This window comes from Thunnus maccoyii, chromosome 2, assembly GCF_910596095.1.
Source record: "Thunnus maccoyii chromosome 2, fThuMac1.1, whole genome shotgun sequence".
Lineage (NCBI taxonomy): Eukaryota > Metazoa > Chordata > Actinopteri > Scombriformes > Scombridae > Thunnus > Thunnus maccoyii.
Genome location: NC_056534.1, coordinates 6,308,492 through 6,324,485, shown reverse-complemented (window position 1 = coordinate 6,324,485; position 15,994 = coordinate 6,308,492). Strand labels below are relative to the sequence as shown.

General features: G+C 40.2%; 1 protein-coding gene and 1 long non-coding RNA gene across 2 annotated transcripts in view; one reads left to right on the top strand and one right to left on the bottom strand.

The window, feature by feature from the left end:
• cacna1ab (calcium channel, voltage-dependent, P/Q type, alpha 1A subunit, b) overlaps positions 1 to 15,994 on the bottom strand; it is a 100,060-nt gene that overhangs the window by 67,745 nt on the left and 16,321 nt on the right. Inside the window, exons 3-17 of the mRNA XM_042399849.1 lie at positions 12,239 to 12,330; positions 11,599 to 11,751; positions 10,955 to 11,142; positions 8,968 to 9,071; positions 8,642 to 8,757; positions 8,454 to 8,498; positions 7,916 to 8,008; positions 7,250 to 7,447; positions 6,816 to 6,928; positions 5,398 to 5,510; positions 4,322 to 4,453; positions 4,135 to 4,207; positions 2,966 to 3,086; positions 2,600 to 2,667; positions 2,101 to 2,207 (exon numbers count right to left, since the gene is read on the bottom strand). Of these exons, the coding sequence (XP_042255783.1) occupies positions 2,101 to 2,207; positions 2,600 to 2,667; positions 2,966 to 3,086; positions 4,135 to 4,207; positions 4,322 to 4,453; positions 5,398 to 5,510; positions 6,816 to 6,928; positions 7,250 to 7,447; positions 7,916 to 8,008; positions 8,454 to 8,498; positions 8,642 to 8,757; positions 8,968 to 9,071; positions 10,955 to 11,142; positions 11,599 to 11,751; positions 12,239 to 12,330 (1,716 nt within the window). The remainder of the gene's footprint in view (positions 1 to 2,100; positions 2,208 to 2,599; positions 2,668 to 2,965; positions 3,087 to 4,134; positions 4,208 to 4,321; positions 4,454 to 5,397; positions 5,511 to 6,815; positions 6,929 to 7,249; positions 7,448 to 7,915; positions 8,009 to 8,453; positions 8,499 to 8,641; positions 8,758 to 8,967; positions 9,072 to 10,954; positions 11,143 to 11,598; positions 11,752 to 12,238; positions 12,331 to 15,994) is intronic.
• Positions 210 to 3,318, top strand: LOC121888383. The gene is made up of 3 exons (XR_006093227.1): positions 210 to 738; positions 2,955 to 3,078; positions 3,209 to 3,318. It is a non-coding gene; the product is annotated as an uncharacterized LOC121888383 (long non-coding RNA).

The following is a 15,994-nucleotide window of genomic DNA, read 5'->3' as shown; positions in this document are numbered from 1 at the left end:
GACAAAACGGAGGACGAGAGTATTTGGTGGAAGGGAAGGAAGAGAGAAAAAGTGAGGGAGGTAGGAGTTTTGAAACGAGGAGTTGAGGTATGAAAATGAAGGAAAAGGCAGGAGGGGGAACAGGTGACAGTGAGACAGAAAGAGGGATGAAGGGAAGAGAGATATTAAGATTAAGATGTCATAATTTCTGTGGGAAATTAGCATGCAGTAATATTAACAATATCCCATTAAAAAAATACATAAGAGCAAAATAAATTTGGTTATAAAGGTGGCCCTATATGCAGTCTGCAATTTCAATGTGAGAACATGTAACAGGGACTTGAACGTGTGAATAAAGGAAAAAAAAACTGAGAAAATGACAGCGACAAGTAAGAATTAAAATACTTTACATACATTATGAAATACACCTTAACACTAAAACAATGGGTCCTTGAGGTTGTGCTACATGCTTAAACAGTCTGAACTGTCTTGAGTGGCTGATATCCTCACCAGCAGGGCTAAAAACATGCAGTGTTTTCTCACTGAATATGAATTACACTGTCTTACAATCAAAGACAAGTTTCCTCCACCTGGAAATAACATTTGGAAAATATTGGAGGACTATGTTTTGTTACAAGGCTCACCTGTCACTTTGAGAGTGTTACATTTAGGGCTGTTTAGCCTTTATGTTGCTAGGCTAAAGAGTTTCTTGCTAGCTACAGTGCATCTGAGAGAGTTAGTCAGCCATTAAAGTATCAGGTGAGCCTGGTTTAAGAATTTTCTGGTTGCTTGCTTACAGAAAAAAAAATGTTAATGTGCAGAAACATGTGGCAGAAATGGACCTGAGACAGAATGTCATGTTAGAAGACGGCTAGCCCAATGCTATCATTCATTAGGGCGGCATGGTGGCTCAGTGGTTAGCACTGTTGCCTCACAGCAAGAAGGTCCTGGGTGTCTCGGGTCCTTCCTGTGTGGAGTTTGCATGTTCTCGCCATGTTTGCGTGGGGTTTCCGCCGGGTGCTACGGTTACCTCCCACCATCATCAAAGACATGTATGTTAGGGTTAATACTCCGGTTAGCGCCCCTGACCGAGGCATGGGCACTGCACTGGAGCTGCCCGCTGCTCCTACATGCAGAGGATCAATTTCCCCACAGGGATCAATAAAGTACTTCTTCTTCTTCTTCAGTCAGAAAAAAAAAAAAAACTTTTCGAAAGCTTCCAAGAGCTTGACAGGAGAGTGACTTAAAAAAAGATTCAAGGATGTCACTCTTTTGTATTACCAGAGCTGTTATTCAGCTGCTACTGCTGCTCATGCTAACTCTCTAATATTGTGCTTTTCATTCAAAACACACATGAAACAAGAACAAAATGTAAAATCCCTGTGCTGCAGAGATATGTCTAGAACGGTAAATCGATTTAATCGTGTCGTGGCTGAAAGGAAACTCATGAGCTAGTTATCCACACTCATGTTACAGCTAATGATTGACAAGTTAGTGTCTAATTGACAAGCATCATTTTAGCATACAATTTAGCCGTAAAAAGGCTCAGCTCGCCACAGTGACTGAAGAGTCCAGCGACTTCTAAAAGGTACGGCGGGTGTTTTTGAACATCTCGTTTTGATGTGTCCTATTGTCAGCGTTTCTGCTGCCAGGAGCAGATTTTACTGACTGCCCGCCTCTTGCTCTTCTTCACTTCACAAAGCCCAGAATCTGTTCCTTTCACTTCCAGAACAATCACTTAATCATGTTTTAGAGGACAAAAGCGGGGACAGTGGATAGTGTGTGTTTGTGTGTGTGTGTGTGTGTGTGTGTGTGTGTGTGTGTGTGCATCACGTGTACATGAATGCCTGCCAATCATAAATGTTAGGAAAGACAGCTGTGAGAGAGAAACAGAGCGTGTGGGATTGTGTATGTACAATTTTACAAAAAGAGTGAGTGTGTGTCTGTGTTTGTATGCTAGTGTGTGCATGCACATGTATGTATGTATATGTACCGTGTATATGTGTTCTATGCTTTGTATGCATTCGTGTTTTGCATGGGTGTGTGTACATGTTTCTCAGTGTTCAGGCATATGTGAGAGAGTGTGTGTGTGTGTGTGTGTGTGTGTGTGTGTGTACTCACGCAGCAATAGACAGGTTGGCTGCTGACAGCGGGCTGACCTCGGCCACCTCCTTCGCTTTCTGCAGCGCTGTCTTCTGATTGGCTGCCTCCTCCTGTTCCTCCTCGTCCTGTTGGAGAAAAAGAGAATAATTTCAAAGACACTGCTGGTTAAATATTGACAACATTTCCTGATAATTTCAACATTTTACATAATATAATTACATGTCTGAACATAAGCTCAATGTTTGTTCCTAAATGGCCCAGAAGATATCTTTCATAGGTTACAATATATTTACTTTATGACAGAAAATGTATATTTTGATCAAATAATCATTTTTTTGCTGGTTGCAGCATCTCACATGTGAGGATTTGAGGCTTTTCTGTGTCATACATGATAGTAAACTGAATATCTTTGGATTCTGGACTATTGATAAAACAAAAGTTAGTTGCAGCCTTACACGTTTTACTTATTTTTCTTAAAATAAGGGGGAGCGTGTATTTTTCTGCTTTGATTCTATACCTTGGTGAGCTCCTGGGCATTGGCCAGGTTGTCGACAGCGATGGCCAAGAAGACGTTAAGTAGAGTGTCTGAGGTGGCAGAAGTTAAGAAATATCAATGCAAGGACAAGCAGAGAGGAAGCTGATGGTTTCCTCAGTGGGAAAGAAAGAAGAGGAGGGGAAAAGGTTAGAAGAAGAGGCTGGGAAAGGAGAGGTGTTGGGTTGCAGATGTACAAGTCAGAGGAAGAGGAGGAAGTGGTATTTTTTTCTTCAGATTTAAAAAAAAGACATCTATGTGGAGCCGAACTGGACCAAAAAACAGGAAGATTTAAGTCATATTCTACATCTCATCATCATCATAACTTATATGATCCCAGGCTGAGGATACAGTTGCCGAAGAGTGTGAGGACAATGAAGAAAATGGAGAAAACCATCCCTTTGTCGTTCACTCCTCCCTGGGACTCGATGCCATCATACATCACCATGTTCCAATCCTCTCCAGTAAGAATCTGCAGAGAGAGGACAAATAAAAGTTGTATAATTTGCTTTGTATGTATACTTTTTCTTAATTATTCAGAGAAAATCAGCACGTTTTAGCATTTTTTCCGTGTTTTCCTCTTTATTTTAACAGGAGTACATTCTGAGCTGCCCTGGACCCTGTTTACTGTGCTGAAGTCCTGCAGCAAGAAACAGAAAACCTTCTTCATGTGTGACAATTAAAATCCTTTCATTAAAAAAAAGAATCAGAATTTTAAACAAAATAAACATTTATCATATCATCCATTATAAATGTTATGTATGTTAACATTAATGTAAACCAATGTTGAATAATGTTGATCTGAGTGGAACTGAACTGAGCTTAACAGAGGAGGTATGACATTAATACTCTTTAAAATATCATAAATATGAAGCTCAAACACACACATACACACACAAACAGACACACATACACACATCTGGCCTCTGAGTCACTCCGAGACAATCAAGTAACACAAATGGCTCTTAACAAAAGCCGTCTCTCTAACTGAACACAGAGAACACAGAAACATGGAGACTGCAGTCAGAACTGAACAAGTCATCTGACAAACTGATGACATGACAACAATGGGCTTCATTAAATTTCCCTCTTAAAAAGAGCTTCAGCTGTGCTGAAAACGCTCACGAGTGTGAATGAGTGTGCTTACGCTCATGTTTGGAAAATACAGTAACTCACTGGTGCCTCATTTTTTAGATTCAATTGCACTGTAGAAGGGTTTTTTTCATGTACACAGCTGAAGAAACTGACATGGAAAATTGGTTTTCATAAAAAAAAACCCGTCTCAAGTGGAAAGTATGTTTGATTAGTTCAATGTTAAGAGAATTTAACTATTAATCCTGCTAATAAAAGTAAGTATCAGAGACTTAAAGGCTCAGTGAAGAACCTCCAATACTGTAAAGGCTGGATGACATGAGCTCATTTCTAATGTTTGACAAAGTCCCAGCGGTAAAGATCATCACAATATTTATTTTCTTGTTGTTTTAGAACCATAAACACATCTATAAGTCTCTCTTTCCCACCTGAAACACTGTCATGATCGCTGCTGCAAATGTGTCAAAGTTAGTGGGCGGAGTTCCAGTTTCAAAGTTGAATCTGAAATGAAAGAAAGCAAAAAGAAAGTGAAAAACCACCAAGAATCGTACACACACAGAAGAGAAACATAAAGTAAAGAGAAAGTGAGCTCCGTTCTTATTCGCCGATACTCACTGTCCACCAAACAGCTGCATCCCCAACAAGGCGAAAACCACGATGAAGAGAAAGAGGAGGAAGAGCAAACTGACGATGGACTTCATGGAGTTTAGCAAAGAAACCACCAGGTTACGAAGAGGAGCCCAGTACCTGAGGACGAGGAGGAGGAGGAGAAGTGGATGAAAGGTAGGAGAGAGGAAGAGGAAGGGAGGAAGAGAGATGAAAGGAGAGAGGAGGACATGAAAGATGGCAGGAGTCAAAGAAGGGAAACATGAAGAAAGAAGGCAAAAAGAGGAGATTGTGATTTGAAAATCCAAACATTTACAGTAGATACAATGAATATATGGAATATTTAGACAAATTTAATCTCACAGTTATCTTTAGAAACAATTTTGATGTTAATATCTTAAAAAAATGACAAAAAACAACAACAATATGCCAAATAATGTCAGATTTTCAACCATTTCCACCACATTGAACTACTAACTAATCTCTAAATAAACCATTAAACATATATTTTATGAATAATTCCAGTTAGTATGAACTTTTCCTCAGTTTTTCAGATACTTTCATCACAGACATACTATTTGAAGCACAGTAGACTTTTGATCAAAGTCAAAACAACACAATAACAATGATTCTAAATTAAATCGCTGGATGAAACCTTTTATTTAACCCCCCCCAAAAAAAACCCTGTTTCATGTTCTCATTTTAACGTGACTTCAGCAGGTAGCCCCGCTGAGAAAATAAAGCCTCGTTTTCAAGTGAGATCCGTCCAAACGAGCGACGTCGTGACGAGCGGGGAAGCTACGCGGAACAGAACGGAACAATGTACGTGAGCCAAATCCAATTAAAATCTCCCCTGAAGGGAGCGTCAAAGGAGTGTCAAAACCTCAAAACTGTTAAGATGTCACAACAGTGATGAGATTCAGACTGAAATACCAACATCTGATTTATCACAGTACAGTACAACAACATCAGGTTATCATCATCATCCTCATTATCATCAGTGTCTCATCTGTGGAAGAGTCAAGGGATGAAATGCATGTTTAAGTAAATGTGTGTGTGTGTGTGTGTGTGTGTGAGAGACTTACTTGGTGACTTTGAAGATGCGGAGAAGTCGCAGAGCTCGTAACACACTGATCCCGAAGGATGTGCCCGGTTTGATGGTGGCCCACACTACCTCGAAAATACTGCCCACAATTACCTACACGGGCACACACACACACACACACACACACACACACACACACACACACACACATGCACACACACACACACGCAACATTTTAATTTAATCATGTACTCATATCCTGTTGAAAGACAGATTTTAATGTCCAACAAACAATGATAAGGGCTCAGATTTTATTTTCTAAATTAAAATAATGAGTTTTTGTGATGAAGAACAAGTAATGTTTGGTGCAGATGTGGATCCAGGTGTTGATCCAGGATTTCTTCTTTGTTGCTAGAACATTTATTTATTTAACTATCTTTCAATGATTGTCTATCACTGTGTTTTTAATGCAGATTTACATTCTGATGGAGATGAAAAATTTCAAAACATTTTCTACTACATTTTCTAAAATTATTGAGGATTGCTCATGCTTGGCGGAAGTATACATTGTGTCACCTCTTTCTAGTGCTTTACTACGACTGTTTCTCTTCCTGTTTGAACTTTCAGCATCATGTAGCTATGGGGTAGCAGTCAAGCAATCACTGGAAGTCCATTTATTCCCAGTGAGATTTATGTGTTTCCTTGTTTCGTTGCTGGTTTAGGTTTAGGTTAGGTTTAGCTAACAACTGTTTTGAGCAACAAATATTATAAACACATAAAACTCAGATAAATATAGATTACATATTAGAAATAACTTGAAACTTCTGTAACAACTGACTGTAAAGAGGTTTGTTAGACTACAAGCCAACAAAAACAGTATTTTACTAACTTGGGACCAGATACAGAATAGAAGCAGCTATCTGAACGAGGCTCTATTTGTAGGTACAATGAATTTCCGGATCTCTGCAACTTATGACAGCAATACTTGATCAATATTAACTCTGAAATCATTGTTGAGCTTTTTATGTAAATTTGTATTAATATTCAAATCAAGCTAAATTGACACACACTGAAATTTAAAAAAAAAAAATCAACATTTTGCAGACAAACATACTCTGTGGCCGCAGCCAGTCCACTGAACACAGTATTACATGCTGTCACTTTACCATGCAGCGTATGTCAGCATGTACAATGAAGTAACCTGCCAATAAGCATCTGCAACAATGTCAGCATGACAAATTAATGCACAGTTATTGCACACGTATTGGTGACAAATGCAATGCTGAATCCGTTCTGCACCGTTGTTCGTTTGTCGCAGAGCAACATGAGAAAAATCTATTCCTCAAATCTGTTGATTAAATGGAGTGTTTGATTTGTCATCAAAAGCTGATACTTATAAGATGAATGTTTTTTTGTCACTGTGTGTGTGTGTGTGTGTGTGTGTGTGTGCGCGCTCACCACACAGTCAAAGCAGTTGAATGAGGAGTGAAAGTAGGGCTGAATGCCCAGACCATACATCTTGATCAGCATCTCAGACATGAACAAACCGAGGAAGATGAACTCTGCATAGACTGGAGGAAAAACAGAGGAAGAAAAGGAAAGGAAAGAAGAAAGGGATTATAGTAAAGGAGGGCAAGGATTAAGGGAAGAAGGAGAGTGCAGGGATGAATAGATAGGAGTAGAGAGTGGGGTAGATGTAAGGAGAGAGGAAGGTGAGAATGAAAGAGGGGATTTTACAGTTTGAATAAATGCTCATATTCATATTCTCAAATTGTTGCAGTTTCTGGGAGCCAGTTTTTAGTGAGTGTCTTCATACAGTGTACAGTATGTGAGCATGTTTGTGTGTCTTTGTATATGTGTATTGATCGTTTCATGTGTGTGCGCGCACTCACACAGGAAGTCGGACAGCAGCTCAGGCTGGTTGTAATGCACCACAGCCACACACATGGTGTTGAGGCCCACCAGGCAGAGCACCGTCCAATAGAAAGCCTGCGTCTTCACTATCTTGCGGATAAAGAATCGCATCCGTCGCTCCTTCTTACTGTAATTGGAGCCGTCTTTACCGCTCTTTATACTGGAGCGGGCGAAACCTGGAAGAGGGAAGGGGTGTGATTACCAATCACGTCTGTTTATAGTTACACTGGACTCATTTTTTAAATGAGATAGCAGCCAGTTAGCTACTCAAAAACCTGCATTTGTGAAAACTGTAATGAAATTTTAGCTTTTTTAGCATATTTTATGTACTCATTTAAATACTGAACAAGTAAACATGTCACTTTCCATGAATAATGTAAGCACTTTGGCCACTAAGCAGCAAAAAGCATCATCCCTATGTTTTTTTTCTCAAAGATTACAGTGTCATAGCGGTATAACAGTTTCCCTATTTTTCATATGTGACTTGAAATGTAAGAATTTACCTCCTTACACCCAAATGATCTTGCATTAAATTTTGCTGTACAAACCACAGCACTGCAGTTTGATCTTCATACCTGGATAACTGAACTTTTCTTACAAACATCCTCACATGTCTCCGTCCCCTTACATCCAGTTTTTCTTACCTACTGCATCTCCTATGTTGTCCTCTCCTTCCTCTGGGTTCAGAAGTTCAGTCTTGTTGTTTTTGGTTTTGATGGTCGGCCTTCGTCTCGAACCTAGTGTGAGAAAAAAAGGATTCATTCTTAATTAACCGGTTTTCAAATGCCACAGTCCCGCCCCCCACCCCCCTGACAGAGTCTGTCACTTGTGGGTTTATTGTGCTAAACTCAACATTTACACATTTAACTGAGCGGTTATGAAGTTGATTAGCATTATTAACTAAAGACATTGCTAAAACTTGCATCAAGCCATCCCACTAGAATCGTGTTTTCAGATTTTTTGTCAAATTCTGTCTTACGTAATGAGAAGAGAAGATAAGCATCATAATATATCTGAACGAATCTGATGTCTTCTCATGTCACAAGCTTTTCATTGTAAACCCTCAGTTGTTATTCCCTCTATCTCTGTTCTCTATGTAGCTCTTCCTTCATACTCAACTCACTAATGTCTTTCACCAGTCTCAGCTACACACACACACACACACAATAAAAGAGAAGTTACCATCAAAGTTCCCTGTGCCGTCTTCCTCAGCCAGAATCACCTCCTCTGTAAAAAAAAAAAAATTAAACAAAACATAAGATGTTTGGCACACTGTGTCTGTTTAGTAGTTGTTTTTTTTTTTTACCCACATACAGAATGTGTATCCATGGGAACAAGCGGTGTGTGTGTGTGTGTGAGCGTGCACTGACCTGCTTTGCAGATCCACTCCAGGTATCCGTTGAGCTCTCTCTCGATCTGCTGCTGTCGCCTCAGCTTGAGGAACTCGCTCCTGTTCTCCACTCGCTCTCTCTCTTTGGCAAATTCACTGTGGGGACATTTATTGTATTTAATTATTAAAAAAATCTACAATATAAACATTTTTAGACACAAAACAATAGTAAAATGACCAGTAATATATTTTTAAAAAGCTGGGAGTTAAGTAAAACAAAAAAAATTCGACTCCAAAGAGCACGAGTACAAACATATAATATATTTAATAAAAGGAAAATGTCAGCACACAGACAGAGGACCATACCCTGAGAGTACACCCAGCACCAGGTTGAGCATGAAGAAGGAGCCGATGATGATGAGGGGGATGTAGTACATCCAGTTCCAGGCGCTGCCCTCCACATCGTTACTCTACAAGACGGAGACAGACACACATACAGATAGAGAGGTGTTTACAGACTGACCTGTTATTATCATTCATACAATATATAAAGATGTGTATGTAGCACTAAGGGGTTGAACATTTCGCTCTTATTGCGCACTTTACCCTTCAATATGCGATAAATATGTTACAGTTTTTATCTGTTTTTCTTTTTTTACATCACTCAGTGTCACATGCCAGATATCCTCAACTGTGTTTGACGTAAATCTTTATCTGCTGCACAGATTACTTCTTCCTACCAGTCCAAAATAGCTTTACTGAGGGTTGATTCTTTGATTGACTGCCACTCTGCACTCTATGACTGGATTTCTTTGCAAAGAAGTAGTTTTATCCTCTCAGACAAGAAGATATAACCATCTCATGATATTCATCTATAGAGCTCTACTGTTTAAGCTTCCAAACTACCTCACATCTCTTCTCACATTTCAGTCTTGTAACCATAATACATGATATAGCCATGAATCTGGGCTGAACTAATTTCAGGTACTAAAAAACTGCAAACTGCCCTCAAACTAGATTCTTTCTGTCTCCTTGTAGATTTTAAAACTGTATTATCTGATGTTCTTTATGACTCTTGTAACTTCTTATTAATTATTTCTTGATTGTGGTTGACTGGCCTTCGTTGTGATGTTTCTGTTGATTCATTGCGAATGTTTCTTGTTCTCAGGTCTCTGCTGGAAAATAAATCTCAATCTGAAGTTTAAATTGAATTAAATATGTAATCAGTTTTAGGTAGTGTGTTAGTGTTGTGCAAACTAAACCTTTCATATGATTTTTTTATTGCATGACTGTTTGAAAAAAAGATCTTAATCTCGATCCAACTGCTTGGCAAGTAAAAGTACGACTAACTAACCGAAGCAACTTTTCCTGCACTGCACAAATACTAAGAGGAGCTAAAGTATGCATATATGCTGGCTCAGAACTGACCCATTTTCTACCTTAAAGCCTGACAAGGGGGTGCAGAGATGGTGCGCTAGCGCGGTGTTACAGTAAAGCATCTCCTGCTTTCACAGACATCGATTGCTCTGAGGTGTCTGGTGAGCACGTCAGCAGCAACAAAATTGTCTGACACTGTGTCACATCCCTCTTTCACTAAACAAACCCAACTGACAATCAGAGAAATTGGGTTACTGGAGGAGATTGTGTTTCTGTGACCCGTGTAACGCTTTAATGGAACTATCAGCTGATTATTATCTACAGCTGGAGTGCTGCGTGCATGTGTTGGGTTTTATACTGCATGGTACAGCGCAGGCAGCCCGTTCTCTATTAAACTTTCATTGGTTTCCTCCTGACTGCCTGTGTGAGTGTGGAAGTCAGCCTCCATCCATCAGAAAAGATGTTAAATATAGAGCGAGACGGACCAGAATAGAGAGAGGAAGAGAAAGGAGGCGGAGAGAGAGAAGGAGAGCGACTCCGAAGGCAAGAAAAAGGACAGATGAGAAGATGGATAAATGAAGTCAAACAGAGAATGATAAAGACAGAGAGAGAGAGAGAGAGAGAGGGGTGGAAAATGGGCTTTCGGACAAATAAAATGGTGTTTTGAATCAAATCTCAAACTACTTAATGCCTCATTTAACTGAATGAAATTCAAGCCAATCACCAACCTCCACACCCATCCACCCCCGCGAGTCCTTCACTGTGCTAAAACACATACAGTACAGTACAAACCTAATACACATCATAGAGAACAGAAAAAACATTGCAGATTTCAAGCACAGATCACTTGATGAGGCAAGTTTGACTAAATTTGGGGTGATGGGAGATGTCTAAACCTACAACAGCACCCTGAAATATCTGTCTGTTTCTGGTTTACAGAGGAAAAAATATCTATATGTTGGGGTCAACATCTTACGTAGTAGAGCATGTCTGTCCATCCCTCCATGGTGATGCACTGGAAGACGGTGAGCACGGCGAACAGGATGTTGTCGAACTGGGTGATGCCGTAGTTGGGTCCTAGCCAGCCGCTTTTACACTCCGTGCCGTTAGGACACAACCGGGACGGCAACTCATCGCCACATGGCAATTCATCCACTGTCTCTCCTGATCAGAAAGAGAAGCACAGAAAGATCCACCATTACAGCAAAATAACAAACCAGATTTATTTTTGGATCTGAAAGAAAACTCTTAACAATCGTGTGTTATCTGCTCACGAGACCTGTAGCGTAAAGAAACTGACAGACTCTTCTCACAGTGGATATTTTGTCTCATTAAACAACTAATACACTTGTGCTTTTCCTGCTTTGACAAGTCAAAGGTCGGCTGTTTGCTGTTTGCAATATAGTATCCAGTAAAGGCACATTGTAATAGTGAATTTGAATGTAGACACACTAACCAGAAGTCCCTAAGTACTAGCTCTAAGAGAATATTTGTATTATTTTCTTTAATGTTTGAATTCACATGAGGTTTTCTCAAATAAAATCCCTGTAAGGCATAGCCACCAGTGACTCACTTAACACCAATGTGAGCTGATTGTACACAACTGCCACTTTTGTATACCTGTGTTTTTATCGTAACAGGTTCTGTGGAACTTTCCCATGTAGAACTCCAGGCCGATGATGGCGAACATGAGGATGGCCACGAACAGCAGCAGGCCAATCTGCAGCAGGGGGATCATAGCCTTCATAATGGACTTGAGCACCACCTGCAGGCCTGGAGGACACGGTGCAAAACAATTACTGAGAGGAAGGACTTGATTCTTGGTACAGTGTACATGAGTGTCGAATAAAAAGAACAGTAGTGGAGTAGACTGTATTAACAGCTGTGTTACTGTGCATTGTGTTGAGGTTGCTGATTCCCTGCCAGTGCATTGAACATGTTGAGGTATTTAGATACATATAGTAACTCCAGCTCCTTATTGATTTGGCAACTGGCAATGTTGCCAAAGTGGCAGCCAACAGTTTGCATCAACAAAGCAATATTTGTCACCATTTCTATCATAGTAGTAAATAAATGCACTGGTTTGTCAAATTGGCTACTTGTTGTTTTCAAGTGATATTTTTGATACTAATAGCAGTTGGAGACAAAAAAAGCAAAGAGTATACAGTGCTATGTGAAGGAATTTGTATTGAAGCAACTGTAGTTAGCTACAATAAACAAGCCAGTGTGCGCACAAGGAAACACACAGTGCTGCACTTACTGGGAATCCCAGACACCAGTTTTAGTGGTCGAAGCACTCTGACAGCTCGTAGAGTCCTCAGGTCAAGCTGAGACCCCACTGACGACAAAATACTGCAGAGACAGCGAGAGACAGAGAGAGAAGTGAAAAAAAACAGAAAACAAAGTCAGTTTGACAGGGAATGCAAAAAAAATAATTACTACAGCTGCAGAATTAATATGTACCACACTGCTTCAACACAATATTGCTGTTACTGACATTGACTTGTTTAATGTGACCACACCCAAACCACTTGAGCAGGTACCTTTGCACAGTTTTCACTACTCTGAGAGATCCATGTTGCACCAATCAGTGAACTAACAATGATGAAATGGCTTGCTATCTGTCAGTCACAACAATTTTGTGTCAAAGATGAAACCTGGAGCATGATTGTACAGCTGCAAGGTCTACAGCATGTGCACAGCTTCACCAATCAGATCATTGTACATAAAATCCAAGGATGTCCAATTTAAAACTATAAAATTAATAATTCAGGACAAATTAACATAAAAAATGTTACTATATGTAAACCTTAAAACTATGTTTGTGTATGTGAATGATTGATTGAGTCACTAAACAGCATGTTGGCTTTTGCCACTCACTACTGCTACAATCCCAGTCTCTGTCATGACTTGGCTTCAGAGACACACCTCCTGTTCTGATGGCTTTGTATGTGTCTGTGTGTGTGAAGCTCTGGTGTAAAGTCAGCCGGAGACAGATTGGAAAATTCCATGCTCTGTCTTGTATGGGGGCGGAAGGCAGGGTCTGTCCAACAGGAGGGGGAGGGGGGGAAGTGCGGGGGCGTAGAACGGGGATGCTCTGAGGAGGTGGAGAGAGAGAGGGGAGGGTAGGGGAGGAGCGCAATACGTGGGCAGACTTTGACCTCCAGCCAGACATCATTAGAAGACAAAACAATCATTGATAATAAAATATATGCTTGTATATTTCTCACAAGAGTTTTCATTTTTGCACTCAGCAGTTTAGTGTGTTGACAGCTACAAGAGGAACAAAGAAAGAATAAATATCTTAACTTAAATTCACAGGGGTTACAATCTCCCCTCATATTATATGTTACCATGCAATAAATTTCCATAATTACGTCACATGATGAACTGAGTCGCCTCAGTTTGAAGGTCGGGAGATGTGGTTGAAAGCACTGGAAAATGCTCGTACGTGGACCTTGACTTAAAGTTATTTTGTCCAGCTTTTTCCAAGAATGCACTTTCACACAATTGTTCACTTTCTGCGCTGAGAAAAGACTGCCACTGTGCTTAGTAACAGGACACTCTAACTGCAACTTCACATCAGTCCACTTAGCCAGTTTTTTATATTTTAATTTGATTCTATGTGCTTTAATGTGTCCAGTTAATGTGTATCGTACAGATTTATGTAAACCAACAGTGACAGGTTCACTCTATTCTGTGAATTAAATGTTGGGTAAACTAAGTTAGGGTGTGTGAACTAATAACACAGTAATCATAAAAACACAGGGAAGTTTTCTCGACACTCAAATGCAAATTTGCGAACTTCGACAAATCTCAGTCAGTCAGTCACACTTATCAGATCTCCCCCTAATTTTGTGCAATACTCCTTCAAATGCATCTGCATTTAGGAGCGAGGTGCACCTGCTAACGCAAACTTCTACACATTTGATAATTAACATGCACATCTCCCGGACCAGAATGCATCGGAAATGAGGCACAAACAGCTTAGTAACTATATCACTTATTCCTGATAACGCTGTACGAGTCGTGCGCTGAGGATTTGCACCACAGAAAATGAAAGACGCACGATGATCGACCACCTTAAACTCAGAAGAGAGAAGCCAAGAGAATAGACAAGAAACGGAGAGATTCAAGCTAATTGGAAGAATGGCGAGAGGTGCACAGAAACCAAATTTGGCTAAATTTTCTTCCTCCCTTCATCTCTCTTCCTGTACCATCCTTCTTCCTCCTCACCCCCCCCCCCCCCCCCCCCCCCCCCCCCCCTTCCTTCTTCTCTCCAGGTTGGTTGCTAATTCCAGTAAGAGGTCATTTATTAACAGACACAGTACTGGCAGCCAAGCCCCTCATTCCCTCAATGGCTTTTTAACTGCCACAGCTAAAGGCCATGCTGCTGCAGACCTGAAAACACTGGACCTCAGCAAAATAAGCAAACAGCCTGAGGTCCGAGATGCAACAAGACACGTATTTAGATTATTGTCTGAGATGTTCTCTTTGTAAATGAGAGCACACAACAGGGCACATCACTAAAACTGCATATGATCTATAGGTATACTCTGAAGTGTGATTTAGAACATATGTAACCTTAGTATTGTTGCTGTTTTACAACCTGTGGCACACATTTTCTGTACATTTTGTATTTATAAGTTGATATCACATATTCATTTTGTTCACATTCTCATTTTTCTTCTCACACATTGCGTACACACTGATATTATGTAACTTTTTGAGCATAATGTCTCATTTTTATCTCAGGATTTACAACCACACTCCATAGTTTTGCTGTTATGTTTATTCATAATTTAATAAACTGTGATTGTGTTTTAAAAATGTAATTTTATGTTCTGTATTCTGTTGCTCCAACTGCTACTCTTTTATTCAGATAAATCTTTACTGTTCAGAGCGCTGGACTCATGCATGGATGAGGATGAAGCAAGGGTTTGTTTTTGATATCTAGAGTCTAAATTCTCACTTTTCTGCCTTTCTCTCTCTCTCTCTCTTTGTCTTTCATTCTCTCTCCTCTTTCTTTCTTTATTCTTGTCCCATTTCACTGCATCTCTTTTTTCTCCCGTACATCTCATCGGAGGGCGAACGCAGAGCTTCGATAGTCATCCGTGCGAGACAGCAACCGTCCGCTTCTGCCAGACAACCCAAACCTCCAGGATGCAGTCACCCCTAGCAACGGCAGAACCTGCCCACAGTGCATCAGGGCGGCCAGTAGAGGGACCAGCGACTGTGCTGTCGGTTGTGATGGGGATGGGATGAGATGCAAGGGGGGAGGTGCGTGGGGGGGAGTGTAGGAGAGAGGGAAACAGTGGAACAACAACAACATGAGTGTGAGGGAGGAACAGGTATGAGGTAGAGAGGAAGAAAACGGAAAGGAGCAGAGGAGAAAATGATGGCAGGCGCAAGAGAAAGAGGGTAAATGAGGATATGGAATGATTTATGATTACTGTTATGATTATTATTAGTCTAATTTATAAATTTGACTTTTATCATCATGACCTTTGCTTTAATCTTCCAATAGTGTCGAAGTACCTGCATTTACAAACAAATGCATAAGCTTGAAATGCCAAATTTTTACCACAGTATCAGTGACCTTAAATAAACTCACGACAGTCACGACAACGATCAGGTTTTAAAGCTGATCGTTTAATGGGTGTAAAAGGTGACTGCATTTACTGTATAACAACCCGTCCTGAAAATGAGGCAAGAAAAGCTGTTACTCTCAAACCATAAAGACATAATGACGGCTTTGTGTCTACGCTGAAGAAAAACTTTAACCTTTAATGATGGGAAAAGAAAAGATGTAATCTGGTTAATTATGGCCACCATGTCACTTTTGTACAAAGACACTGAAAACATATGGCGCAGTGATTCTTCATTAACACTGAATGATGAGCAGTGGCAGAAAAATGAGCCATGAAGGTTAAACCACAGGCTATGTGGAATAAAGAGGTATGATGCTAACAACGAAGATAGCTTCATTAGTATTAGCATTTACATTAGCTATAAT